Source organism: Chiloscyllium plagiosum, chromosome 2 (genome assembly GCF_004010195.1).
Source record: "Chiloscyllium plagiosum isolate BGI_BamShark_2017 chromosome 2, ASM401019v2, whole genome shotgun sequence".
Classification (NCBI taxonomy): domain Eukaryota; kingdom Metazoa; phylum Chordata; class Chondrichthyes; order Orectolobiformes; family Hemiscylliidae; genus Chiloscyllium; species Chiloscyllium plagiosum.
Window position 1 is genome coordinate 131,970,082 of NC_057711.1, and position 27,664 is coordinate 131,997,745.

The 27,664-nt window shown below is 38.2% G+C and overlaps 1 protein-coding gene across 5 annotated transcripts in view; it reads left to right on the forward strand.

The window, feature by feature from the left end:
* Positions 1–27,664, forward strand: part of smarca2 (SWI/SNF related, matrix associated, actin dependent regulator of chromatin, subfamily a, member 2) — a 134,296-nt gene that overhangs the window by 59,903 nt on the left and 46,729 nt on the right. For 3 of the 5 annotated variants that reach the window (XM_043718430.1, XM_043718458.1, XM_043718440.1), the window contains exons 13-24: positions 1,705–1,762; positions 6,244–6,347; positions 8,796–8,943; positions 11,914–12,077; positions 14,956–15,022; positions 15,642–15,752; positions 16,380–16,622; positions 18,055–18,168; positions 18,777–18,884; positions 24,504–24,590; positions 26,027–26,073; positions 26,922–27,088. In XM_043718430.1, the coding sequence (XP_043574365.1) occupies positions 1,705–1,762; positions 6,244–6,347; positions 8,796–8,943; positions 11,914–12,077; positions 14,956–15,022; positions 15,642–15,752; positions 16,380–16,622; positions 18,055–18,168; positions 18,777–18,884; positions 24,504–24,590; positions 26,027–26,073; positions 26,922–27,088 (1,418 nt within the window). The remainder of the gene's footprint in view (positions 1–1,704; positions 1,763–6,243; positions 6,348–8,795; positions 8,944–11,913; positions 12,078–14,955; positions 15,023–15,641; positions 15,753–16,379; positions 16,623–18,054; positions 18,169–18,776; positions 18,885–24,503; positions 24,591–26,026; positions 26,074–26,921; positions 27,089–27,664) is intronic. The other 2 variants (XM_043718451.1, XM_043718468.1) reach the window with 1 other exon arrangement.

A 27,664-nucleotide genomic window follows, 5' to 3' on the forward strand; every position in this document is an offset into this window, starting at 1 on the left:
GGAACAGGATGGATGTATTGTCCCAGTCAAAGTAGTGTCCTTCCTCATCCGTATGTGAGGATACTAGTGAGAGACGGTCATGTCTTTTTGTGGAATTTCAAATTAAGTATGAAAGAGAGGTAGTTCATTCTGAAGCAAGGGCATTAAATTTAAATAAGGGAGGTTACTTGGAGGCCAAGACCCTCTGAAGCTTGTTTCACATTTTAACGAGAGGCAGGCAGATTGTCACACACGACATTGAACTGTCAAGGGTATGGGCGTGCTGCTGTGTGGCACTGTTCTTTACACTTAAAGCACACTGCATGTAACTCAAGCAAGTTAGCATGTCTGAAAGTCAAAGGGAAGCCTTGCTTAGTGAGATTTAAGGGGGATTATAGTCAGGCAGGTGGACTGACACATTCTGATAGGAGACCCATCTGATTTCAGCCCAGGAGTGGTTGGCCACAGTCATTCGGGCCCTTGGTCATATCAGAGTCTGGGATCTATGTTTTTGAAGTCTAGGAATTGGGCCAAGATCGCACCTTGCAGGTCAAATACAAACCAGGCAAAAGTAAGGACTGCAGATGCTGGAGACTAGAGTCGAAGAGTGTGTTTCTGGAAAAGCACAGCAGGTCAGGCAGCATCTGAGGAGTAGGAAAATTAACGTTTCGGGCAAAAGCCCTTCATCAAGAATAAGGCCTGCAAATAAAAACCAGTCCAGTGATAATGGCTGTGTCAGTTGGGGAGCTATGGCAACATGAGGGAGTGGGCCATTTGAATATAGTGGAAGCTGATCAAGGAACAGTTTGTAGTGAAGAGAAGAGGTAGTGTAGTTAGTGAGTCGGAGGCACAGAGAGCAGGAATGGTGAGTAATTTGAGGTGGTGAGTTCGGTGGACATGATTCATGTAATACTGAAAGTTGTAGTCTGTGAGCCTTGGTGAGATGAGAGTGTAGTGGCTGGGTTAGTGTGAATTTGCATTTCACTCTGCTCTCCTTGTCTCCGTTGGCTAAGCCTCGTGTTATGGTTTCCTTTGCTGGTCAGCACTGGTTCACCCCACTGTCTAATCTGTTACTACCTCTACAACCCTGTTGACAAATCAAGGAGCTCATCTGCTTTTCTGGATCTTTCCTTTGGGATAACTTGCTGGCTTTCAGTATCTGAAGTGGTATCCAGCTGGAGCTTAAACATGCACTAACGGTGTGAAAGTTGCAGCAGGAGTGAGCACCTCTGCTTCTCCTGCAACATGATCCCATGGGATAGGTGCTAAAGAAGCCAGGTGATTTAAGCTGAAGAGCAGAGATTGTATGAAAAAAGTCACCATGGGTTGTGACCAACCAGTCACCATGAATCTCACACAAGTGATTTTACCGAAAATGGGAAAATTCAGCCTCTCAATTATTTCTCACCACAGAGAAATGTAAACAAATATGAATAGGATTTGTGTCAAAAAATGGCCCAATTTATTGTGATACATTTAGTTCCAGAACGTATTTAAACTAGTAAACAAAGTAGCTCCCCTCCTTTTGATTATAAGTGTGGGCAAAAAAAAATCAAAAGCTGTTTTTATGCTTTGAAAAGAAAACCAAAGGCTGTTGTTCAGGTTATCCATAACTCATCTTCATTTTTGTAAGCTTTGTCAGGATTTGCATTTGAAGTGGTATACAATTAGTTATGTTGAATATTTTAATACTAATGATAACCTCATGACTTTTAACCTCCTTAGGTATGAAGTAGCTCCAAGATCAGACAGTGAGGAGAGTGGATCAGAGTATGAAGAGGAGGTATGTGCTTTATTTTAATTTTTGACATATATTAGCTTTTTGGTCTTCTCTTTTGGAAGTCTTTCCCCTCTCTTCTGATTAGTATGAACTTCTTGAGATTCATTTGCTTAGAAATACCTCTCTCAAATCACCACGATCCCTCTGAGAGTCTTTGTATTGGCATCAATAAACTATTTAATTTGGAAGATGTCATGATAAAAGCTGATCTGTTCTCCACTTGCAGCCACAAACCTGAATGAATAGCAGGGATTACTACATAACCGTCACAAATAGGAACCTGTTTCCCTCCTAGATCTAGAATGCTGAGAGTAATTGTAGTGCTTTCCAGGTTTTCATTGTTAGACTATTCCAAGCTGGTTGATGTCAAAGTTCAATTTTTTTATTGTAAACCTATTGTTAGTGACATTTATTAGTATCGTTGCTGAAAGTGTTCATATTATGGTTTCAAGCTTTTCCATTTGGCTGGTAGTTAATCTTTTTTTTGAGAAAAATTTGCTTTTAGCTTATTTTGACACTTATATGTGAGGATAGATCCCAGTGCGTGTTGGTTTTTCTTTGATGCCTTCGGAATGTTTTTTGGCATTCACTGTTATTGGGACCTCCCAAACAATACTGACACCACAAGTGGCTCAAGAATAAGATCAACACCACTATCTTGAGGACAGTTGGGGATGGGTAATTAATGCTGGCCTCGCCAGTGATTTACACATATACATGAATGGAAAAAACCCAAAGACTTGCTTAGGGCAGTCTGTTCAATTGTGAGATTAGAAGATCTCTTTTATGCACAATTAATGTAGTCCTTTCATTTGAAAAAATCCAAAATAATCTTTTTTAGATAAAGCAATATGCTACAGAAGGCCCACTTTTACTTCTCCAAGGCCTCTTTAACAACTGTTAACAACTGTGACTTCTATTACTCAGGATTTATTTTCCGGCTGCTCACCAATTTTGAGGTTAAGTACGATTAGAAGTAACAGTATCGGCTGAAGATGGTTTCAGATGGTGGTTTTATAAAGCATGTTGAACCAGTGACCAGAAGATTCTCAATGCTGGATGTAGGTTTGCTCGCTGAGCTGGGAGGTTAGTTTTCAGACGTTTCGTCACCATACTCGGTAACATCTTCAGTGAGCCTCCGAATAAAGCACTGGTGGTACAGCCCGCTTTCTATTTATATGTTTGAGTTTCCTTAAGTTATATATAAACATATAAATAGAAAGTGGGCTACATCACCTGTGCTTCATTCGGAGGCTCATTGAAGATGTTACCCAGTATGGTGAGAAAACATCTGAAAATGAACCTTCCAGTTCAGCGATCAAACTTACATCCAGAACCTCAACCTGAGCTACAAATATTCTCAAAGCTCCCATTCTCAGTGCTGTTTAAATTGAGGAGCAGTTATCTTGACTTGTGCATCAAAACTTACTGGAAGACAGGACTTAATTTACTTGGATGACAAAGCACTGCTGTGACCTTATCTTTCTAGTACTTCTACTTACTGGCCTGGGGTTTTGCTGGTTTCTTTGATGTAATTCACTTGAAATTAGTGTAACCAATGGAAAACGTTGCAAGCTTTTTTGTGTTAATTGCATCCAGCATAATTAGATTTTCTGCAATCTTTTGAGACTGATTTCCTTCTTCAAAATAAAGGTGTTAAATGCTTGCTCTGCCATTAAAACTGGTCACTTGCCTAAGAAGAAGTAATCACCATTTGGCATTTTGACTAATTATATTGAATATCCAGAAGGCTCTTAAAAATGTTTATTTTTATCGTTAATGTACTAATACAAATATTGAGTGATATGGCTTATGACAAATCCATTTTCAGTTGCATTAAACTGCAGCATGTTAACCCACTCAAATGTATTGTGGAATTTTGAAAGCAATATTGAAAACAAAATACAACTTTTAAAGTATGTCCAATTCGCTTATTAGATTGCAGCTTTTATGTTTAATGATGTTCAGTGAGTTTGAGGGTAGCCTAAATAAAACTTAATCAAACCAGCACTGTTTTTAGCCCAAAATGGAAACTCTTTCCCAAATTCTTCTGAAAACCGATACATCACTAAATGGGATAAGTTGATTGATTATTGTCCTTCATGTCTATTCAGGCAGATCTCTTTTTTTTTTTCCCCTGTTGAAAGTTTGTATGCTTTTGGAAACCTGTGGAACGTGCTTATCCTGGATTGATCTGTCTTGTTCAATTTCCAGTTATAATCAAATTTAAGTATGTTTTCCCACTGGCTTTTCAAAAGCTCATCAACAAAATTTTGTTGATTTCTTTTTCACCATCCTTATTTCCCTATTTATGGATCACAGACATATTTGGTATTACGTAAAAAATATTGATGAGGAATATTACTTTGTGCTTGTGTCTAAAATGATATTGAAAACATATCAACACAAAAACAAAAGATAGTTATTTGTAAATTTGAATTTTGAAGAGCTGACCTACAAATGGCTGTAGTTGTGAGATTTATTGGAAATTTTAAATATTTGGGAGTTATTTTTTCCTTGATATTCTTAAAAATCAAAGAATATGGAGCAAAGTTACCAACCGAGATAAGAGCAGAATAAAGCCATTCAACTCCACTGAGTCCACTTCATCATTCAGTTAGATCATGGTTAAGCTGATCATCCTCAACACTAAATTCTTGTATATTTTTTCCCGTAACCCTTGCTTCCCTTGCTGATTAAAAGTCAGCTTTGAGTAGACTTAACACAGCTTGCCAGTCCTCATGGTAAAGAATTCCACAGATTCACTGTCCTCAGAAGAAATTCTTCTCCATCTCTATTTTAAATAGGCAATCCCTTATTCTGTGATTATGCCCTCTGGTCCCAGACACTGTCACAAAGGGAAACAATCTTTCCGTATCGAATCTGTCAAGTCCCTAAAAATCTTGTATGTTTCAGAAAGGTTGTTTCTCATCTTTCTGAACTCCAGGGAATACAGGTCCAAGCTGTTCAACCTCTCCTCATTAGACAATCCCTCCATACTCAGATCAAAACGTAGTAAACCTTCTCTGGACTGCATTCACTGCCAATATATCTTGTCTCGATAAGGGAGCTAAAACTGTTCACTATATTCCAGCTGTGGTCTGAATAGTGCCTTGTGTAGTTTCAGCAACTCTTCCTACCATTCTAGTCCATTCCCTTTGTAAGGGAGGCCAATGTTCCTTTTGATGTCCTTATTACCTACTGAATTTATATGCTGGCTTCTTGTGATTTACACATGAGGTCTTCCAAATCTCATTGCAGTGTTTCTTCATTTAAATAATATTCAGCTTCTCTGTTCTCCGTGTCAGTCTATTTCCCACATTTTATTCCATCTGCCAAGTCTATTTGCCTATTCATTTTAGCATCCCTGTCTACATCCCTTTACAGACACTGTCATCCTCAACACTTGCTGACCCACTTAGTCTTGTTTCATTCTCAAGGTGGCTGTTTTACATTCATTTTCCTCATCTAAGTCATTAATATATATAGTCAATAACTGTGGCCCCAGCACGGATTACTGTGGCACTCCAGGTTACAAGTTGCTATCTTGAAAGTGCCTCCCTTATACCAACTCCTGTCTTCTATTACAAAAACAGAAATTGCTGGAATAACTCAGCAAGTCTGGCAGCATTTGTAGGGAGAAAGCAGAGTTCATGGTTCGAGTCAGGTCACTCTTCATCCGAACTAGGCATCAGTGGTTTCTCCCATAGTTTTTTTTGTTTCAAATCTCCAGCATCCGCAGTTCTTTGTTTTATTCCGTCTCCAACACCATGAGCACTTATTCAGTAGCCTAATGTGGGGTACCTGCTGAAGAGTCAGCTAGACTCAAAACGTTAGCTTGCTTTCTCTCCATGGATGCTGCCTGACCTGCTGTGATCGCCAGCATTTCTTGTTTTCAGTATCTTCTCAGAGATGTCTCTCTATCCTGCTTGTTACCACCTCAAAGAGTTTTAATAATTTTGTCAGGCATGGGATTTCCCCTGTTGTGAAAGTTCGATGGATGAGATTGAGATTCAGGTCAGCCAATATCTTAATTGAATGATGAACTGGCATATAGGCTTTTTCTGGCAATACATAAGCCACTTGCATGCCGCATGAGAAGTCAACCTTGGCTGATTGGTATTTTTCTTTGTGAATATCTGGCATGAGAGCAAGGATTTCTGGATAGGACATTGTTTATCTGAAAGCTGTAATGTCACATCATATTGCATCGGAGCTCCACTGTGTTTTATTTTAATAAAATTCTGCAACCTATTAAGTTAAATGTGTTCTATTACTTTGTGTTCGAGTTTATTGTTAAATGAACATAAAGACTCCTGGTTGACTGTTTTATGAATTCTGTATTTATGATGTAATTCTTCAGTATGTCCTTTGTTTGTTTCATCCCAGTGCTAGTGCACTGAGGCAAAAAATATTCCCATTGATGTAATGTCTCCATGCATTGTTTGTTCAAGTGTAAGGCTTGTTGGATTTTTGTTTTTGAGGAGGAAGATGAAGAAGCCCCAGTTGCACCTGATAGTGAAGAAAAGAAGATTATCGTTCCTAATATTGAAGATGTATCTGACTTCTTTGCGAAGCAAATAATTGAGTATGTATTAAAATATTTGATCTTGGATTACAAGTTTAATTTTCAAGGAATTGCTACAGGGAAACTTGCAATTTGAGTCTGCATCTAAACACAACAAAGTCAAATGTTTTATTAACTAGAACATATCCACTTGTACTTCCTATCTATCATGACCATTTTAATTCAAATAAGATCCTAAATCCTTTTTCCATCATAACGACGACCATTTAGCTCAAATGTGATAATTTTAAAAGAAGCCAATAATTGCACCTGAAGTAAGAGAAAATGTCTAAAATAGCAAGAAGTTAACAGGACCAAAAATTGTCAAACACCTAAGGAAAACAAAGCAATGCTTGCATTGTTCTTCATAATAGGTACAACGTATCAGTGTGAGTGTGTCTGTCGAATGTAAGTGCCATCGAGTGGTGGAAGTGTGAAGTTGCAAGCATCACTAAGACCTCCTGTACTGCATTAAATGCCCCGCAGGAAAATTAGCTTTATCTATAAATCCTTCAGTGTCTGAAAAGGTTTACTTTATCAGACTGAGACCCTTTTGCCACATTATTTCAGTCTTAACTGCAAGAGCAGGATATTTTGGGATGTGGGGCTTTTCATCCTGACACTGGAGAAGTTAGCACAACCCTGCTGATCATGGTAGCTCCACAGACGCTTAATGCTCCAGGAAGCATCCAAGAAATCAATTTTGCCGTCTGGCACAAACTTAAATCTTGGCTTTGATTCTATCCTCCTCAACAATGTTGGGCTTACCCAGAATGTTGCAGTAGCACTTTCCTATTTAATCCCAATTTTAAATTCTGTCCAGGGATTTGGAAGCTAATGGCCTCATGCCTGGAGGTGGGAGCAAGAGCCGTGTGATCAGATGTAAAGATCAAATCAGAAACCTCATTGCCTTCCAGACTCCCTGCAATGTAGTTCAGTGCTGAAAGGCTTAAGGATGGCTTCCCTGCCCAGTTGCTTTTGCTTGCGGTTATACATTATCTAATATTTTAACCAATAATAAGTCGAGAGTCAGGTCAAGTGGAGCCCTGGCTGTTAGATCTAGTGCCTGACCAAGTGGGGTTATCCCTCCTCACTGGGCATTCCTTGTATAATGGCAATACCAGCCAGTGGAATTGAATGGTCACAGAGAACTATCTTTGTGTTACAAATTGGTCCCTAATTTCCCCTCCTTGCTCACTCAAGTGCTTCCTTGTAAGGGCCTGGCAAAACCACCCTACTTGCATCTCTTAGGTTCCACTGGTAGGCCACAACCTTTGTTCTGCAGTGGCCGCCAATCCCAGTTGCACAGAAGATACTGGAGAACGATCCTGCCTCTGATGGATCGCCACCATATCTTGGGTACAGTGCATTTATACTACTGCAGGATTTCAGGGGTGAGTGGTGATACAGTCATTTCACAAGATCTGTGGAGCCCAAAAAGTCATCAAGTAAGTCCCTGATCAGGATTACATCCCATCTGATTTCTCAGAAATTGCCATGGAGGAGTTGTTAATTGTTTTATCCCTGATGGACCAGCCCTCTGATCTGACCATGAAATTCCACGTCATACATCTCTAACACACATACTGCTGCTTTCTGCCCTTGTCCTAAAACATTTACCACTAAAACTATTATTTGTGCATTTGTCAGTACCTGATTTTTAACAACTAACCTATTGTTCCTGCTCAATCTCTCATTCACCCTTCTGTGTAAAATCAACTCATCTGAAACTCCGTTGCCCAGGTCCTGTTCACCTGGGATTCCTGTCATTTCATGTTGGTTCCTGGTGCCCTGAGAGCTCTATTTGAAAATCTTCAATCTATTGTTTAAATTCCTCTCATATTTTACATCTGACTTTTGCGATGCTTTTTTAAAGGCAAGATTTTGTTCTGTACTTCTGATATTAATCTGAGCATAATTTGATATACTTCTGAAGGATTTCTTCGGAGTTGCTAGTTGAGAGGTGAGTTTGGAAGAGCCTGTTGTATTGTTACATAAAAATAAAATTATTTCCTTCTCTCTGCTCTACCACTATTGCCTTTTACTACAATCTGTAAGGAATAGTTAATAGATAGAATTAAGAAATTAAAAGTTTGTTCCTGGCTAATTAAAATTTCTGTTTGCAAACTTTGGCTCTAGAATTCCACAGTCCACTATCCTGGTGGCTTCACTAGGACCATACTTTTTCAGTATGGCACTGTGTCAGTTTTTGAGAGATCAGTGGGAAGGCAACTTGCTTGGAGCCAGTGAAATAGTAGTGTTACTTGGAACCTCCATCTTTTGAAGAGTAATGAGAAAATTACACAGGATTACAAACGGCTACATCGACATTCTGTAGAAGTAGCATTTGCTCTGTTTCACTTGAGGAAGAACACTAGTTCTGGATTTTCCAATAAGTAGATAACTGTCTTGTTTCAAGGGCTATTTTGCATAAATGGGCAGGTATGATTGTTATCTTTTTGATTTTAGATGTGCTAAACAAGATGTTGATGATGAGTACAGCATGCGAGCTGGAATGAAAGGTTCACAGTCATATTATGCAGTGGCACATGCTGTCACGGAAAGGGTAGAGAAGCAATCAGCTTTGTTGATCAATGGATCACTTAAACAGTACCAGGTAAGTGCAGAGATGAGAATATTCAAAGGATCAGATTTTCCAGTCTGGATCAGTAAACCTATTGCCAATCCTAATGGAACAAAAGAATAGACGTTTGCATTTTGATCAGTTCTGCCCTCAAATTTCCTGGCCAGAAGATTTTCATTCCTTGGCAGCAAAGAATTCTCCAGGAATGTTTGCAGCCAGCTGTGGAGTGGATCAGTGTGAAAATCATGCCTTTTTTTTATCATCAGATACCCTATTCTGTTATTTCAAAGGTTCTTTGTCACTTTGAAAACTACAGAAAATATGTGAGGAAGTTTGCCAGTGGAGGGATACCATTTTAAGAGTGAAATGAGGAGAAATTTCTTCTGTCTGAGAATTGAGTGTCTTTGGAACTCCTTGCCATAGAGATAGATTTGATTAGATTCCCTACAGTGTAGAAACAGGCCCTTTGGCACAACATGTCCACACCGACCCTCCGAAGAGTAACCCACCCAGTCCTATTTCCCTCTGACTAATGCACCTAATACTATGGACAATTTTAGTATGGCCAATTCACCTGCCCTGCACATTTTTGGACTGTGGGAGGAAACCGGACCATCCGGAGGAAACCCACACAGGCACTGGGAGAATGCACAAACTCCACACAGACTGTCGACCGAGGCTGGAATTGAACCTGGGATCCTGGTGCTGTGAGGCAGCAGTGCTAACCACTGAGCCACCGTGCCACTCATAATAGGAATAGAGTCCTTGTGTACCTTTTAAGGCTGAGATAGATTATTGATCAGTTGGGGGAATCCAGAATGGTAGAGAAAAGGACAGGAAACTGGACACGAGTGTGGGATCGACCATGATCCTATTGAATGGAGGAGCAGCCTTGAGGGGCCGAAAGAGCATACTAAATAGGAACAGGAATAGGCCTTATGGGTGTTGGCTAGGAGTGGCAGTAAGACAGGGAGTGCGGGATTAGGGTAGATTGAAGAGTTACATTGTGGGTTGTCTGATCTCTGACAAGGGGCTGGCCTGTGGTGGTAAATTTGTATCATGTGCAGTGCAGAGTCACATGACAAGTCTGATGGTCAGGGTTGGTGTGTTGAGAAGGGGATTAATGGAGGACAGGGGTCAGGTAGGGATCTAGTTTAATAGTTACCCAGGTGTTAAAGCAGATTTTCAATCCTCTAACCTTTCCTGAGTTATCAATTAAGCTTAAATCAGAATAATCTGAAATCTCTGAATGTAACTCCGAGTTGTACATTTTTTTGAAGGGTTCCACATCCTAGATTGTCGGAAGGAAATTTCCATTTGCTAAGTAATTCCATGGAAACAACTGCATCTGGATTTCCATGTAATCCTGATGCTGAATTCCAGTCCACACTGCTGTAACAGCTATTTCCCCATTGGAATTTCTGAGCCATTATGTTTGAATAGTTTCAGCAAGTCATTATGGTAATAGTTTTTGATTTAGTGTTTTTTATCCCCCTCTGAATAAATTAAATATGCATTACTTTGAAGGATGAAACTCAGCAGTAATATTCTGTTCCTCACTTAAAATTAAATGTTTAAGCAAGTGGATAAATGCCTCTTGCAAGCTGGAATAGTCTCAGTCTTTACTGTTTAGGCCATTGTGTCAACAATGACTATTCAAAAAGGATAGAAATGGCTATTGTACAGGGGTTACATTTTTTTATAGAATCCCTAGTTTGTGGAAACAGGCCATTTAGCCCAACACGTTCACACTGACCCTCTGAAGAGTAATCCACCGAGACCCTTTCCCCTACCCTATTTGTCTATATTTATCCCGAACTAATGCACCTAACCTACATATCCCTGAATACTATGGGCAACCGAGCATGGCCGATTCATCTAACCTGCACGTCTTTGGACTGTGGAGGAACCCGGAGGAAACCCACACAGACACTGGGAGAATGTGCAAACTCCACACAAAGTTGCCTGAGGATGGAATCGAACCCGGGTCCCTGGCGCTGTGAGGAAGCAGTGCTAACCACTGAGTCACCGTGCCATCCCTGTGTGTGATGACATTATGATACAACAGATGTCAGTATTAACAAGGGGGTGAATATTGAGGAACAGTACTCAGCAGTATAATATTATTTATTTCAGAACTGTGTATACCATCTTATTACTTCCAATAAATATATATAACACTAAAGTATTGTTTTATGTCTTAGAGGTAATTAACTTGAAGTGACCCCATAGATAGGTTGTTTTTAAGATCTAAATTATAGAATATATTGCAAACATTTATAGTGTGATGTGTAAGGATGTTGAATCCCTCTATTTTGACCATAAGAAATAGGGACAGGAGTAGGCCATTCAGCCCCTCGAGTCAGCTCTGCCATTCACCAGAATAATGGCTGATCCGACAGCACTCTTCATGTCTACTTTCCTGTCCTTTCCCCTTGATTTCTTCTACTGATCAAGAATCCATCTATGTTAAAGCATATTTTAACCAGGTTTTCCCAATCTAAACTATAGAATCTCAGTTAAGCGGAGGTGAAATTACAGTTATTATTATCGTTATATATTAATCTAGCTTGTATGGCATTGGCTTTATGATGTTAACAAAGGTCTGCAGCCTTTAAATGTCATCCAGATCTTGGTGGAGAGAGGCTGTATACTGCTACTTCCAGGAGTCTTGACAAAGGAAAACTTGAAAGAATTCATTATTTTGTCATCGATGAGATGGGCCAAGGAAATTTTGCCCTACTTCATCTACGTTTTTAGATTAGTTTAAAACAAATTCTCAATGCCCAAGAAACAAACTGCATTCTGTGAATTTCATTGGTTAAGGTTTACAAACAGCTTTGCAATTCTAAATCTGTATGTATGAGCTTGGGTATAACCCTTGTAAAGTTCACGATGGTAGTTTTAAACTACCATGTAAGTATAATGTATATGGTCAAAGTTGAAATGTTAACTTATAAAATTTTGTACCATAAGTACGTTTTTTTTTATCACAAATTTTAGCTTCAAGGGCTTGAGTGGCTGGTTTCTCTTTACAATAACAATCTGAATGGAATTCTGGCTGATGAGATGGGACTTGGAAAGACAATCCAGACTATTGCACTCATCACCTATCTGATGGAACACAAGAGACTAAATGGACCTTATCTCATTATTGTACCCCTCTCGTAAGTCTGATAAAAGTATTGTGCTGTGGGTGTTTATTTTGGTCTAAGTGTGAACTGATTTTATATTTTTGATTAGTTGGTCACGAGTTGTACTTGATTACTGTGGGGAATGACCTACTTTAAGCCACTTGCCCTCTGCCTTGTGGAACTGGTCACTTCACTACAACAACAAAACTGTACGTTATTTTCTAACTATGACCTAATTTGGTCAAGGGCAATGGTTATCATCTCTTTGTTTGAAGTTGCTGGCTATAAAACGTAAACTTACAATTTTTTATTATAATTCATATAATTTTGTGTACAGTGAAATGGAGTGTATGGAGTGTAATCCCCAGTGTTGCAGAGGAAAAAATGCACAATAGTTATTTTCACTGGACTTAGATGCTGTCACACCTGCAGAATTTCTCTAGAAATTTCCAGCATCTGCAGTTTTTACATGTCACATCTTTGTTTTACTGTTTGTGCAATTGCAGTCCTGTTATGACTATGTTTACCTACATTTCTAATTAAATACTAGAAAGTAATTACTTGTCTCTGACTTTGGGCTGAATTGACAGATTGAACCAACTACTATGGAGATCGGAGTTCCAGAATTATTTGTTCCCGTAGTCAGCCTGTTGCATCTCAACCAAAACATTGGCATCCACCCAAAAATATAAAACATTCTCCCTAACCACAAAATCTAGGATGAATCTAATCTGTCAAATTACTGCCCCTTCTGCCACTTTCCAGTCATTAATAAAGTTTTCAGTACAGCTGCAATGCAGCACTTACCCACCTGTAAGCATTTTGTTTTGATGTTCACTTTGGGTCCTGTCAGAATCTCTCTTCATAACTTTGATCTCAACATGGATGCTAGATCTTCTCTCTGATCGGGGAGAGTGTTTGCTCATGATGCTGCAGCCCTCAACTATATTCATAATTCTGCTGATTATTAAGAACATACACCATAGTTCATCCAATTATAATTTTCAGACTTGGACTTCTAAAAGGCAGCTAACCTTTTTGCCACGGAAGTGCCAAATGACCATCTCAGACATGAAAAAGTAGAGCCAGCTCCACGTGACACGCAGCCATCACCCAGACAGCTATTGGATATCATTGCGGTCACATTTTAACCAGAAGCTGATTGTATCACTTTAGCTTACACTTGGTGGAAGAAGAGGTTCTGACTATGTACATGACATTATAAAGAAAATAGATGATTACCATGTAAAGTTAAATAAAAATATTTCATGCTTTAATATTAACTTCTCGTATTGATGTAAAATGACTGTTGCTAAAGACTTTGTATAATCCTTGCAGAACTATTTTCATAGAAATATAACAAATGCTGGATGTAAGTTTGCTTGCTGAGCTGGAAGGTTCATTTTCAGACGATTCATCACCATACTAGGTAACATTATCAGTGAGACTCCAGTGAAGCACTGGTGTTATGGCCTGTTTTCTATTTATGTTTCCTTGGGTTGGTGATGTCATTTCCTGTTCTTTTTCTCAGAGGGTGATAGATGGGATCCAAATTGATGTGCTGGTTGATAGCATTCTGGTTGGAATACCACGTTTCTAGGAATTCTTGTGCATGTCTCTGTTTGTTTGGCTTGTCCCAGCCAAAGTGGTGTCCTTCCTCATCTGTCTAAGGGGAGAGAGGCTAGGGTTTTTGGGTGTGTTTTATCTGCTTGTTTGAGAAAAAGAGCCTCAGAAAAAGAACAGGAAATGACACCATCAACATGGGAAATGACATCACCAACCCAAGGAAACACAAAACACACAAATAGAAAGCGAGCCATAGCACCAGCACTTCACCGGAGGCTCACTTATATGTAGTACGGTGACGAAATGTCTGAAAACTAACCTTCCAGCTCAGCAAGCAAACTTACAGCCAGAACCTCAACCTGAACTACAAATCTTCTCCATACCCGCAAATACTACAAATTATTTTCAAATTAACTCTGAATAACTTTTTCTGTTAATTCATGGGGCTGTATAACTTAAGGAATTATTAAAATGATTTCCTTAATTAGGTGAAACTTCATAATTTGGAACAATTGAGGGTGCTGTTTCTGATTCTTGCACAAAACATTGCCCAAACAAAGCAGAGGAACTTTATACAAACTTTATCATAGATACATTTTATAGTAAGAATTTCTGTACCTTAACTCTAGGAAGGCATAACTCACTTTCGCGACATAAAGTTGTACAGTTGTTAAGATAAGCATTACCTTAACATACCACACATGACACATGACAAATTGATGTATAGCTTTACAAACTTTGGATTTTGTAATACTGTTGTTAACAAAAATATAAAGCAGGTTGCTTTTGTGACTGCAGCTGTCATGTGTTGTTAAGCACACATTTTTTTTCCACAAGTGAACCTTGTTTGCCCTTAACATTTTTTTTTAGAAAACTCAGATATTTTGTAAAAAAATTTAGTTTTTTCAAGCTAAACGTTTTGCATAAAACTTAAATCTCCCATGCTTTTTTTTTTGAGTCCAACTTTCAAAGTTTGCTCTTGTACATCAAATCTGATTTGCTGTAATTAGTCACTAAAATAACACAAAGAACTCTGAATGCCTGGAGATCTGAAACACAAAAGTTCTGAAGAAGGGTCACTGGACTTATTGTGAATCTGGTTTCTGTCCACAAATGCTGCCAGACCTGCTGATTTTCTCCAGCAATTTTTGTTTTTGTATCTGGTTGATAATTTGCTGATGTGCCTAATCAGATGGTGTGGTACATGAACTTTACAACAATGATAATATGATTTTGCTGCTGAGATGTTATTTGAAGCTTGTGTCTGTTGAACATTTTGTAATATTAAAAAATTGAATAACTTTTTTGAGTGAAGTAATAAGTTGAGCATCTCCTTCCCTTTTAGAACTTTATCTAACTGGGTGTATGAGTTTGATAAATGGGCCCCATCTGTTGTGAAGATTTCCTACAAGGTTTGTTTGTTTCTTGTCTTTGTTATAGAAGGTGTACTGTGATTTTCCTGCTTTCAGTTCTGTATATTAATTCTATTAATATACAGAACTGTTCAATTAATTAGAACTGTATTCTATTAATACAGTTCTATTAATTTATTTCCAAGTAGTTAAATGTGCTCCTTTACATTTTCCAGTGAGTAGGCAAACCTGTTTCTGGATATTGTTTCTTTATTTAATTTTATGTAAGGCCCCAACTGGATTTCTGATTTCTTTGAACAATATACTCATTTGGGCACTGGCATATTTTAAAACTAATTATATATCAGTGCTTTTACATTCTGCAGTGAGCAGGTGGAGCATGAATATGACACTGGTGATAAATATGGACTGAACGGCCATGAATAAACATAATGGAATTGTTTAACTGAAAAGTTGTCTAAAGCTTTTGGAAACAATCAGTGTTATTTTCTAAAGAAAGAAACTGGTGCAAGATAACTTCATATAACTGCAGCTGTAAATATATTTCATTTTGTATGAATTGTGCAGATTCTCTCTAAATTTAACAACAGCTTATAGTAGAAAAACTAGTAAATAATAACAACAGAGTTAGTGTAATGTAATTCTCATCCTGTCTAAGGGTACACCAGCTCTCCGCCGGTCATTTATTCCACAACTGCGCAGTGGAAAATTCAACGTTCTTTTAACCACTTATGAATATATTATCAAGGACAAACATGTGCTTGCTAAGGTGAGATCAATTTTTTTTACGTATTTGACAGACTTTATCTAACAGTAATGAATGGCTGGATATCCTGAACAATCTATGGGCCACTATGACAATGGCAATAACACTTGGAAATTAGCCTTAACCTCAACAGTAAAAAAAAAAGAGTTAATTTTCTTTGGTAGATGATAAGATTCCAAGCATCAGCTCTAGAAACCAAGTCAGAAATTTTTTCATAAGGTTAACAGGTCTGGCAGCTTCTATGGAGAGAAAGCAGAGTTAACATTTGGAGTTGCCTGATGCTTGCTCAGAACTGGGCTCAATTTAATTCTACTTTCTCTCCAATGATGCTGCCACACCTGCTGAGTTTCTCCAGTTTGTTTTTGTTTCAGATCTTCAGCATCTGTTTTAATCAGTCTCAGAATTATCTGTCTCATTAACTAGGAGTCTTGAGGAAAGGAATGAAGGATAAAGGTTGTTTACAAAATTCATAATTTTATTCATTCGGTCATTTCTGTCAGAGGCAAAATAGCCAGATTAACATTTTCCTTCTGCAATTTATGAAAATGTTGCGTTTTAGGCATTCTCAGTAACATTTCATAGAATTGTGACACATGTTCTGATTCACCAGATATTTCTTCTGTGTTGCAGCTTCGATGGAAATACATGATTGTAGATGAGGGTCATCGTATGAAGAATCATCATTGTAAACTGACGCAGGTGTTGAACACTCACTATGTCGCACCTCGCCGTGTCCTTTTAACAGGAACTCCATTGCAGAACAAACTCCCTGAATTGTGGGCCCTTCTGAACTTCCTTTTGCCGACTATCTTCAAAAGCTGCAGCACCTTTGAACAGTGGTTTAATGCTCCATTTGCAATGACTGGAGAAAGGGTAAAGATCATGCCACTTGAGCTTTGCAGTTGTATTTAAACCTTTTAAACTTTATATTTTAAGAAATATAAATAACCAAAAAGATTCAGCACAATGTAGAGCATGCATGTAATCCAACCATATCAATTCTGAAAAATGCATATCTGGTGAATGTAGTGTTTCTTTTCTTCCATTGGAATATTGAAGATTTCAGAAGTGAAAATACTTTGCTGCTTTGAAATCAATTGCAATGTATAATTTCTGGAGTTAAAAGTGGGAAATGGGGTTGGAGGTATAGCAAAGATTGACCCAATGAGCTTATTCAAATAATACTTGCACTGTTTTCAGTTTAATAAATTTGTTGTAAAAGGATGTGGCTACTATAGTTTAAGGTGCAAAAATGAAGAATTTTAATAAAATCTCAGGCAGTGGAAGTAATGGGGAAACACTGAATCTCATGATCTCAGTTAGAGAGGTCTTTCAGATAGAGAATCCAAATTTAATCAGTCTATTTGATAAGCCTTTTTTCTTTCCAAGCCATCTCAAGTGCTGAATCTTTGTGTTAAATAGAATTTTACAGATTTGTCAGGCTTCTGCTACTGCTGCCCTCAAGTAGCCATAAACTCTCGCAAAGTTGACATTGTTTTCCCAGGAGTTGCATCAAAGTTAAACATGATCCTGTTTTCATCCAATATCCACTATGGGAATAGGCATTGGAAATAGGTTTTGTTTTAGTTACATACTTGCCTTTCCTGCACCTAAGGCCAGGGTGTGATAGCTAATTGTTGTAATTCAATGGATATTTAAATTAGCAAAACCCAGGGATCAAACTGGGTACCTTCTGGTTTATGTTCTTAATGTGAAATATAGTGCATTTATCCAAACAAATAAAAGATTTAGTACTCGATAAATCCTTCATAACTTTTGTGCACATAATGTTTTAAGAGTTCTTTATTATGAACTTCAAACTTTAGTTTGCAGACGTAAGATTAAACTAAAAGTTGTCTTAATCCCTAAAGACCATAGGTCTGCGCTCTCAATAGAAGTGATTACAGGTGATGGCTTAACCTGCAGCTCGTCAAGTCTCATGCATGTGGGTGAGATTGAGAGGGTGGGATCTTCATGGTAATCTCAGTCAGTGTGGGAATTTGTCACTCTGGATTACAAACCTGCAGTCCAGCCAGCTGAGCTATCTGACCTCCCAGAAGTAAGAATACATTTTATACAGTTAGACTGTACTTTCTGTCCTCTCTCCATCCTTTTAATATAACAGAATAACAGTTTCAAGATGTCCATTGATCTAGGTAATGTGTAAATCCTTGTTAATGCATTTTTCCTTCAAGTGGAAGAGGCTAGGGCGTGCTTTGTAAAACTTTGTAGGAAATCCAAATTAAATACAGTCTTTGAGGAAGATTAGTAAACCAAAATGTCTTCTGGATTATTTGTCTTGCAGGTTGATTTGAATGAAGAGGAAACAATATTGATAATTCGTCGTCTTCATAAAGTGCTGCGACCTTTCCTTCTGAGAAGGCTGAAAAAAGAAGTGGAATCCCAGTTACCAGAAAAGGTCATCACATTTTCTGTAAAGATTTTGAGAAACCTAGAATTGGTCAGGTAGAAGTAAACTTTTGTTGTGTGTCTGAATTAAATCTAAAAACGTTGCTTTAATGATGAGATTTCTAGAAGTTTGCTGATCTGTTTCTTGGCTAAGTCATCTCCCAGAGGTTGAAGGAGAGACAAGTTGATTAGAGTTAAAGAATCAAAGGTTGTAGTTTCATTGCTCGTTATAATCTACAGATCACCATCTAGCTCCATTCCTTCTAATGTCTCCTGCCACTGCACAGACTTCTTGTCACATGCACCTAAAAACACTTTGCACTGCCAAAACTATACGAAATGGACTTGTACTTTAAGGAAGTTGGAATGTTATCCTATTCAGAACAGGACAGTATTTATCAGTCAGAGACCACTTGCTGCTCATTTGGAATAAATGTGTATTTTCCCTTTTTAATTCGGTATTTCTTGAAAATGATCCTGACCAGTACAAGCTGAAAAGCTTGGACAAAGCTTTCTTCAGTAATACTCAAACACGTCAAACGCAAATGTTTTCTATCTGTTATAGATCCTTCTTGATTTGTATTTTTTTTATAACGACAAATTGAATTTTACTTTCAGGTTGAGTACGTCATCAAATGTGACATGTCTTCTCTACAGAAGATTCTATACCGCCACATGCAAGCTAAGGGAATTCTTCTTACAGATGGTTCTGAGAAAGACAAAAAGGTAAGGTCTTAAAAAGTGATTTGGGAAAAACATGTGGATCATTTTGAATATCACAAATGAAGCTTGCAGAAAGAGTTATTGAAGACTATATGTAATACAAAAAAACTTTGAGATATTCATATCGATTGTGCCTCTTTGAAATAACTATCCAATTAATGCCACTGTTTTGCTCTTTCCCCAATGTTCTGTAAAAGTTTTATTCCAAACATATATTCCATTTGCTTTTGAAAGTCTGTATTGATTCTGATGCCATCCCTCTGCAAGTTTCCAGTAGTGCACTATAAATCGTCAACTTGTGGGTTTTTTTTTGGTAAAACATCTCAAAGTAATTCATAGGAATATTTATCAAACAAAATTTGACATCAAGCCATTTAAGAAGCTATTACTGCAGCTGACCTTGCTGAAGAGGTTAGTTTTAAGAAGGACTGAAGAGAATAAGCAAGTGAATTCTCGAGCTTAGCATCTGGGCAAGAGAAAGAATGGCCACAAAAGACAGAGTATTTAAAACTTAGGATGCTTGGGGAAGCAATTGAAAAGGCGGCATTTTGGGTACAGCTGTCTTAAGGGGTTGCAGGGCTGCCAGGCAGAGTTTGGGATGGGCAAGAACACAAAGGCTTTGAAAATAAGGTTGAAAGATTTAAAATCCAGTCTTAACCAAGAACTAATGTAGTGCATCAGTTACAGGGCTGATGGTTGAACAAGATTGGGTATGAGTTAGGACATGGACAATGGAGTTTTGAGTGTGACCTCAATTATGCAGAAATTGGGACTTGAGTGAAATGCATATCTGAGTCTCCAAGTTTTACAAAAAGCCTGGATGAATCACAGCAGTCTGTGTAGCAAAGGTATGTGCACAGTGTGTTAAGTGGTATTTCAGCATTTCACTGCTGGTTTGGAATGACACTACAGGTTTCCAAATGAGGATAGTGTATGACTTAAAGGGAAATTTAGCAGTGGCATTGCCAGCATCTACTGCCAATAATCTTGCAGGTAGTTTCAGTCAGAGATTTGGAATGTGCTGTCAAAGAAATCTTAACAAATTCCTGTAGCACCTCTTGTAGGTGATGCACATTGCAGTAATGGTGCGTCATTGTGGAGAGGTGAGTGGAGCAGTTTTTGTCCTGGCTGGTGTTTCGTGTTTTGAGTTTTGTTCGAACTCCTTCAAGGCAAACTGAGATTCCATTGCACTCCTGCCTTGTGCCTTCTAGATGGTAAATAGATTTTGGGGACCTAGAAAAGTATTTGCCTCTGCCCTTTAGCTGCATGATTTATGTGGCTCATCGAGTTAAGTTTATAGTCAATGGTGACCCTTCTATAGGATGTCAGTGATAGGAATGCAGTGCCATTGGAATGTCAAGGAGAGTTAGTTAGATGATCTGTTGTGGGAGTTGACCATTATCTGGCACTTGCTGACACAAACTTTTCTTACCACTTGTAAGCCTAAGCCTGTTACCTAGATCTTGCTGCTGTGAGCACAGACTTCTTCAGTATCTGAGGAATTGTAAATACTGCTGAACATTCTGCAGTTATCAATAAACAAATGTTTAGCTACCACTGCCATGCTGGAGAGGGTGGGCTAGAAACTGCACAAAGCCATATGAAAAGCTGGTGCACTCCACCACCAAACCCTTAAAACCTGACACCTGGAGGAAGAACGCCTCATCTTCCACCTTGGGACCCTCCAATCACACATGATCAATGTGGATTTCAATGGTTTCCTCATTTCCCCTCCCCCCACCTTATCCCAGATCCAACCTTCCAACTCGACACCACCCTCTTGACCTATCCTACCTGTCCATCTTCCTTCCCACCTATCCGCTCCACCCTCCTCTCTGACCTATCATCTTCATCCTCATCTTCACCTACCTATCCCATCCTCAGCTACCTCCTCCCCACACACCCTCCCATTTATATCTCAGTCCGCTTGGGCCATCCCCTCATTCCTGGTGAAGAGCTTATGCTTGGAACATTGATTCTCCTGCTCCTTGGATGCTGCCTGACCTGCTCTGCTTTTCCTGCACCACACTTTTCGACTCTGATCTCCAGCATCTGCAGTCCTCACTTTCTCCCATTTCATTGCGCATACCTATCAGATTTCTTTTGTAGCCTATCCCATCAATTAGCTCAATTATGTACTCTAGGGTAGGACCTAAATACGGCCTTGAAGTCTGGCAAGCAAATTCTTGTGCACTATGCCAAGCCACTGTGATTGGTTATGTGTCGATTCTGCCTTTAAACTATCCCATCATTTAGATGCACAATCAGTGTTTGAACTGGTGTCTATTCGTGCAAAGTCAAGTGATGTTTGTTTTTCGTCATCTTGCTCCTCCTCTTGCTGTTTCACCATGGCCTAGCCTGGTGGTAGCTCAAGGGATTAGTTTACAAGTGCAGTGAGGGGTGGGGGGGCAGGAAGGTAAAGAGAAACATGTTCACAGTAACTGTGGTATCGAAATCAGCAGACCGTGCTGAATGATGGAAAATGGTGTGTGAGACCAAGGATATGTACAAGCTATTACTGTTTCCTATGGTTTCAGAGACCGCGGTCTCTAGAGTGTGCTCCAATGAGGCAGACGCAGTCTCCTCTCTTGAGAAAAGAAAACATGTTGATGTGCCTGTGCCATGCAGGTTAGCACCTGTGGCACTGCCGTCTGCTAGAAAAGGGAGCTATTTGAGTGAGGGTGGGGCGATGTGTACGAATGATGTTGCTGTCATGGTTAAGTAACACAAGTGCATGTCAGCTGAGAACAGAATATAGCTTGCAGCAATGCTTTGTGAGGTGAAGCTATTATTTGTGCCTGAGCATTGCTTAATAGAGATTGTTGGCAGCTGAGTGAACGTGTGTTTTAAGCATTGTAAGAGCAATGGTGCACTTTGTGGGATATAACATTTAATGTGCATTCACTGACCTAGCTCTCCTTTTTTGGTGATATTCTGGAACTTGTTAGAACGTGGAATCCAGGTTCTTGAGGCTTGACCCCTAGTGCTGACTGCCATGGCTTGGACCTTTTACTTCCTTGCTTAACACTATTGAAAAATTTTAACACATTTAAACAAATCAGATTTTCCCATTTAAAACCAGTGTAAAAGCAGAAATTAGATTCTGGACCTTTCTTATAAAAAAAAAATTGAACCATAAAATTTAATATAAAATATTTCTATCTCTGTTAAGGACATAAAAACATACGAACAAGAAGCAGGAGTAGGCCACTACTCATCTGGTTGTGAGCTCAAATCTGCATACCCATCTACTCCTGATCACCTTTTGACCCCACACTTAATGCAAACCCAGTGAATTCTATCTTAAAAATATTCAAAGACTACTTCCACCACCTTTTCAGCAAGTGTTCCCAAGACTCATGAGCCCTCTGAGCAAAAACATTTAGTCTGAGCTTGTTTTAAATGGGTGACCCCAATTTTAAACAGGGGCACTGAGTTCTAGATGGTCTCATAAGAGGAACCATCCTGTCTATGCTGTCCCTGTCAAGACTCCCCAGGATTTTTGCATGTTTTAGTCGTCACCTCTTACTCTGTTAATCTCCAGCAGTCATAAGTATAACCTGACCGATCTTTCCTCATCTGGCAACCCACTTGTACTCATGTATTAATCTGATTAAACCTTTTCTGAAGTGCTTCCGATGCACTTGTGTTGTTCCAATACTGCACACGGTACTCCAAATGTGGTCTCACCAGTGCCCTGTATAACTGCGACATTAACTTTTCTACTCTTGTATTCAGTTTCTCTCGTGATAAATATAGTATTGTCTTATCTTTCCTAATTGATGGCTGTAGCTGCAAACTTACCTTTTGTGATTCATGCGTCAGAATACCTGAAGCCCTATGCAACTCAGAGCTCTCCAAAATCTCTTCCCATCTAGATAATGTGCTTTTTTATTTTGCCAGCCAAAATGGACAATTTCTTGTTTTCCCACATTAGATTCATTTTCCACATCTTGGTAACACAAAGCTTATCCATCTTTTCATAGTCTCCTTATGTCCTCTTCACAATTTTCTTTTTATCTTTGTGTCGTGATGAATCTATACCTTCCAAGTCATTTCGGCGATAGTTGACTTGCCAGCACTGATCCCTGTGGCACACCACTCATTATATCTTAGCCTATTCTGAGAATGGGCGGCTTGGCAGTGGCTGGGGTGGTCAGGATGAAGGACGGTCAAGATCAACTAGAAGGTTCAGGGACTGAGAGAGATTATTCCAAAATGTTGCCCATCGGATCACATGACTTTGCATCCAACCTGGCACTTAACATTAGAACTAAACACAGCAACATTAAATGAAAATATCATTCTGATTAACTAGCCAATGTTAAAGCAAAATAACTTAAAACTGAACAACTTAAAACAGAACTTAATAGATTTTTTAATCAACTTGTTCAGGTATATAACAACAAATGTCTGAGACAGGTGAAAGTTTGACTTGGACCTCTCGCCCAATGTTGAGACTATACTGTGTGTTGTCTACACTGGAGGCAGTATGCATAGGATAACCCTGCGTTGAAAATTCTTTTCCTCCTTTGAGGAACAATCAAATTTTGCATCTGTTGACATGAGAATGAATGGACTCTAGATCATAGCTCATAGATTTAAGGACATTTCTCTATTAGGACTAAACAATTAAAATGTACAGTCGATTACTCTGGTTAATTGACATTCCAAATTTGAGTCTCACCCTTATCTATTATGTGAATGAGAGGAGGAAGATATATAAGAGACCTACGAACTTTTTCACACAGCGTATGGTACGTGTATGGAATGAGCTGCCAGAGGAAGTGGTGGAGGCTGGTACAATTGCAACATTTAAGAGGCATTTGGATGGTTTGGAGGGATATGGGCTGGGTGCTGGCAGGTGGGACTAGATTGTGTTGCGATATCTGGTCAGCATGGATAGGTTGGACCAAAGCGCCTGTTTCCATGCTGTACGTCTCTATAACTGTTTTCAAACAAATAGAGTCAATGCTAAGCGAAAGTGAAGACTGCAGATGCTGGAGATTAGAGTCGAGAGTGTGGTGCTGGAAAAGCACAGCAGATCAGGCAACATCCAAGATGTAGGAAAATCGGCGTTTTGGGCAAAAGCCCTTCATCAGTTAATGCTGACAGTCTTAATTAAAACAGAAAATGGTGGAAATAATCAGCATATCTTGTAGCGCCTGTAAGGTTCCAAAAGGTTTTGAGCGAAATGTTAACTGTGCTCTCGTATAATTGTTGCTAGACCTACTTAGTAATTTCAGCACTTTTTATTTGTATCTCTGATAAATTTTCTATTGGTTCATATTTGTGTTTGATGTGGTGCTCTCAATGTACCTCTAGTGCAGTATTTAAAGGTTGCTCCAGAGGAAAATAGCTAACTTCTGCAATGCCAAATTTAAATAGCCTCTTTTCAAATAAAGGGTTGACGTTGATAATTACACCTGTTAAGTTAAATACTGTGATCTCTAAATACTCACATGTATACTCAAAATTGCTTGGGAGTAGTCCAGATTTATTGGTTTGGGCAGTATGGTGGCTTAGTGGTTAATACTCAATGGGCAAAATGACCTGCTCCCATACTGTAGGATTCTCTACTTGTGTTCTGTTTATCTTTTACAAAAAATTGTTTTCTTTCAGGGTAAAGGTGGTGCTAAGACTCTCATGAATACCATAATGCAGCTGAGAAAAATATGCAATCACCCCTTCATGTTTCAGCACATAGAGGTAAGTTCCCAATGCTATTTAACCAAGAATATCTGCACACTGTTACTCATTTTTGATAAAGCACAATTGAAACTTGCAGTAATTTGCATTTAAACATTTTTCTTGAATCCAGAATAAATTACAGATATGGCAAATATAATGTAAGCTTCAATAACTAATAGATTGAAAGGTCACATAAGATCATTCAATGGGATCCTTCTTTGCTTTGTTATTCAGCCTCATTTCTTTTTTTTTTGTAGAGATTTTCAGTTAGTCCAGGCTCCTGCTCTTTCACATAATCTTGTGTTCTTTCCCTTCAAATATTTATTCATTCTCTTCTTTTAATGTACTTGTTTAACCTGCTTCCATCATCGTCTCAGAGTGTCCATTGCAGACTACAACAACTCGCAACAATATATAGTTTTCTCAAGTTGCCTGAGTCTTCTGTCAGTCACCTTCAATTTGTCCTCTTGCCAGTAATCTTTCTACAATTGAAATAATTTCTCCTTAGTTACTCAGAACTATTCATGACAATGTATCTTTGTAAACCTTTACTGTGATAAATTATTAGTTTTGATTAATGCTACACATTTTCAGTTGTTCTATACTCAGTTCTGAAAATAACCTTAATACAAAATAATAATTTTAAATACAAATAAATTAAGACCAACAAAATCCTCTATCAGTGACTTTTCCCAATGCCCTAAACAAATCTACATTGTATAGTGAGCAGGGCTTGAAAATATCATGCATTATATTTGGACCAGCTGTTTTTAATTTGTTTCACAGACTTTGTACATGTCTCTTCTTGTCATGGATTAAGTAATCAGTGCATTTGAATTTATAATATCCGTGTTACCTTGGCTTTGGTATGCTCCCTTGTAATCCTTTGATTAATAAGGGAGGTACATGTTGGATTATGAGAGAGAATGTGGGAGGTGCAGGGAAAGTGAAGATTCATTTTCCCCTCCCCCACAGTGTCCAGACAATTGCTGTCTAATTTTGCACATAAATCAAACTGAGGCCATCCACTTGTGGAATTGTATATGTTAGAAAATGCATTTTATCAAACCTGTGCTTGCTTTATTTATGTAAATAAAGCATTAACTTGGCTTTGCTGTAATTGCCTTTAAAAAGTGCAGTGAGGGAGCTTTTTGTTAATGTATAATTTTAGATGTTAAATATTTTGTTATATTGTAATGAAGTGCTTTTGAAACTACTTTAGTTAGGTTTTGATCAAACAGACCAGTGACACAGTCATTTACTTTGCCCGTTCTAACTAATAGTATCACAATTATTAGAGCAGATGAAACTGCACACAAATGTTTTTCATTCCTTTCAAAGTGCTTCTTTTTAATATTACAAAAACAAATACTATTATTTGTTTCTAAAATAAATGTGACTCAGTCCCTAATAATTAACATACTGCAGTGACCATTTTTGCTTTGCTGTTGTAGGAATCCTTTGCTGAACATTTGGGTTATAATGGAGGACTCATTACTGGGTAAGTGGTAAAACAAAACTATAATGTAACACCAAATTTTGAGAGCTAATTCAAGCCAGCGTATGTTTTTGTGTATTACAGATGAAGCTGTTTTGTTTCATTAATACCATATGTGCAAATCTACCTTTTTTAGTTTACTACAAAACTGTGTGGGGGATGTCTTTTCTCCACTCTCCATATTGTTAACATTAGGCCTATCATGTCGTTTAATGGAGAAAGACAAAAAGGCTCCACACTTTCTCTGTGTTCCCATTGATTTATTTTTTCCCTATGGGATGTGGGGAAAAGATAAAAGAATGCTTAAAAGGAAACAATATCTTAACATGTTAAGATTTACAGACATATGCTTTTTTCAAATTTTTTAAACTCTACTATTTTATTGTCTGGATGGAGATCAAATCCTGTGATCTTTTCTGAGATGCAGGAATGAAACTGTCTTTTGGGTGGTGTTTGGAGCAAGGGTTACTGCTTTTGTCTGTTGCTGCATCATGTAATAATTAGGGAAGACTGGTTTCAAGTTCCAAATATTTGTAACTGTGCAGGTCATGCCGTGTCATTTACAGTGTAAGTAAAATATCTGAGATAACACAGTTGCTATTCTTTTCTTGAAGCATGTTCATAGAATGTTGAATATTTGAAGAGAGAAATGGCTTTAGGTTTGCTGGAGCAATCAAACTTATTTCATTTCCTTACTTTGTGCCATTAATCAACTTCGATACTCCTCTGTTTGCTTAACAGGATGTTTATTTAGGTTAAATGTCAGACAGATGACTGACTATTCAAAGTAATACCACTTGCCTAAGCATGCAGCAATTTAATATGCTGATGTCTCTGTTGTTTTGATTTAGTCCAGACCTATATAGAGCTTCAGGAAAATTTGAATTATTGGACCGTATTTTGCCAAAACTGCGAGTTTCTAATCACAGAGTGCTACTGTTCTGCCAGATGACATCACTGATGACCATTATGGAAGACTATTTTGCACTCCGAAGTTTTCCGTATTTGCGACTTGATGGTAGGTTAAAAGTCATGTAGGATCATGGCTACAATCGTAATTTCACCCTTAGATCCTTGATATTATGATTAAAGTCATTGAAATATTTATATAGACTTAGACTGATCAGACATCAAAGCTAACAATTTGACCCATGCCAAAAACATTATAATAGAGATTTTTGTACAACCAGAATATAATTTAGTAAAGTAAGAATTGCCTTATCATTGACATTTAAGGCACTGTGATATTTGATTAATTTCAGTTCAAAAGGTGGAACAAATCTTTCTTTGGTACAGATTATTTGGAGTTTTTAATCCACAAGGAATTGCTCTACACAAAATGCGCTGAATTTGAAAAATAAAGGAAGTAATTTTTTTGAGGAAGTGGTGTGGATGTATAATTTGTATAAAAATGAATTTGACAGCGAATGTGATCGTTATCGTCTATTGAGTTTGTTTTCCTAGTGAAGCAATTTGTACTCACTAAGCAAAAGAAAGGGTTTACTTTGAAGTGAGAGAGACATGATGCAAAAACCACAAATGAAATTGTGATGGTGGTAATTATCTTAGTTTGGGTTTATTGTCATTTATTAAC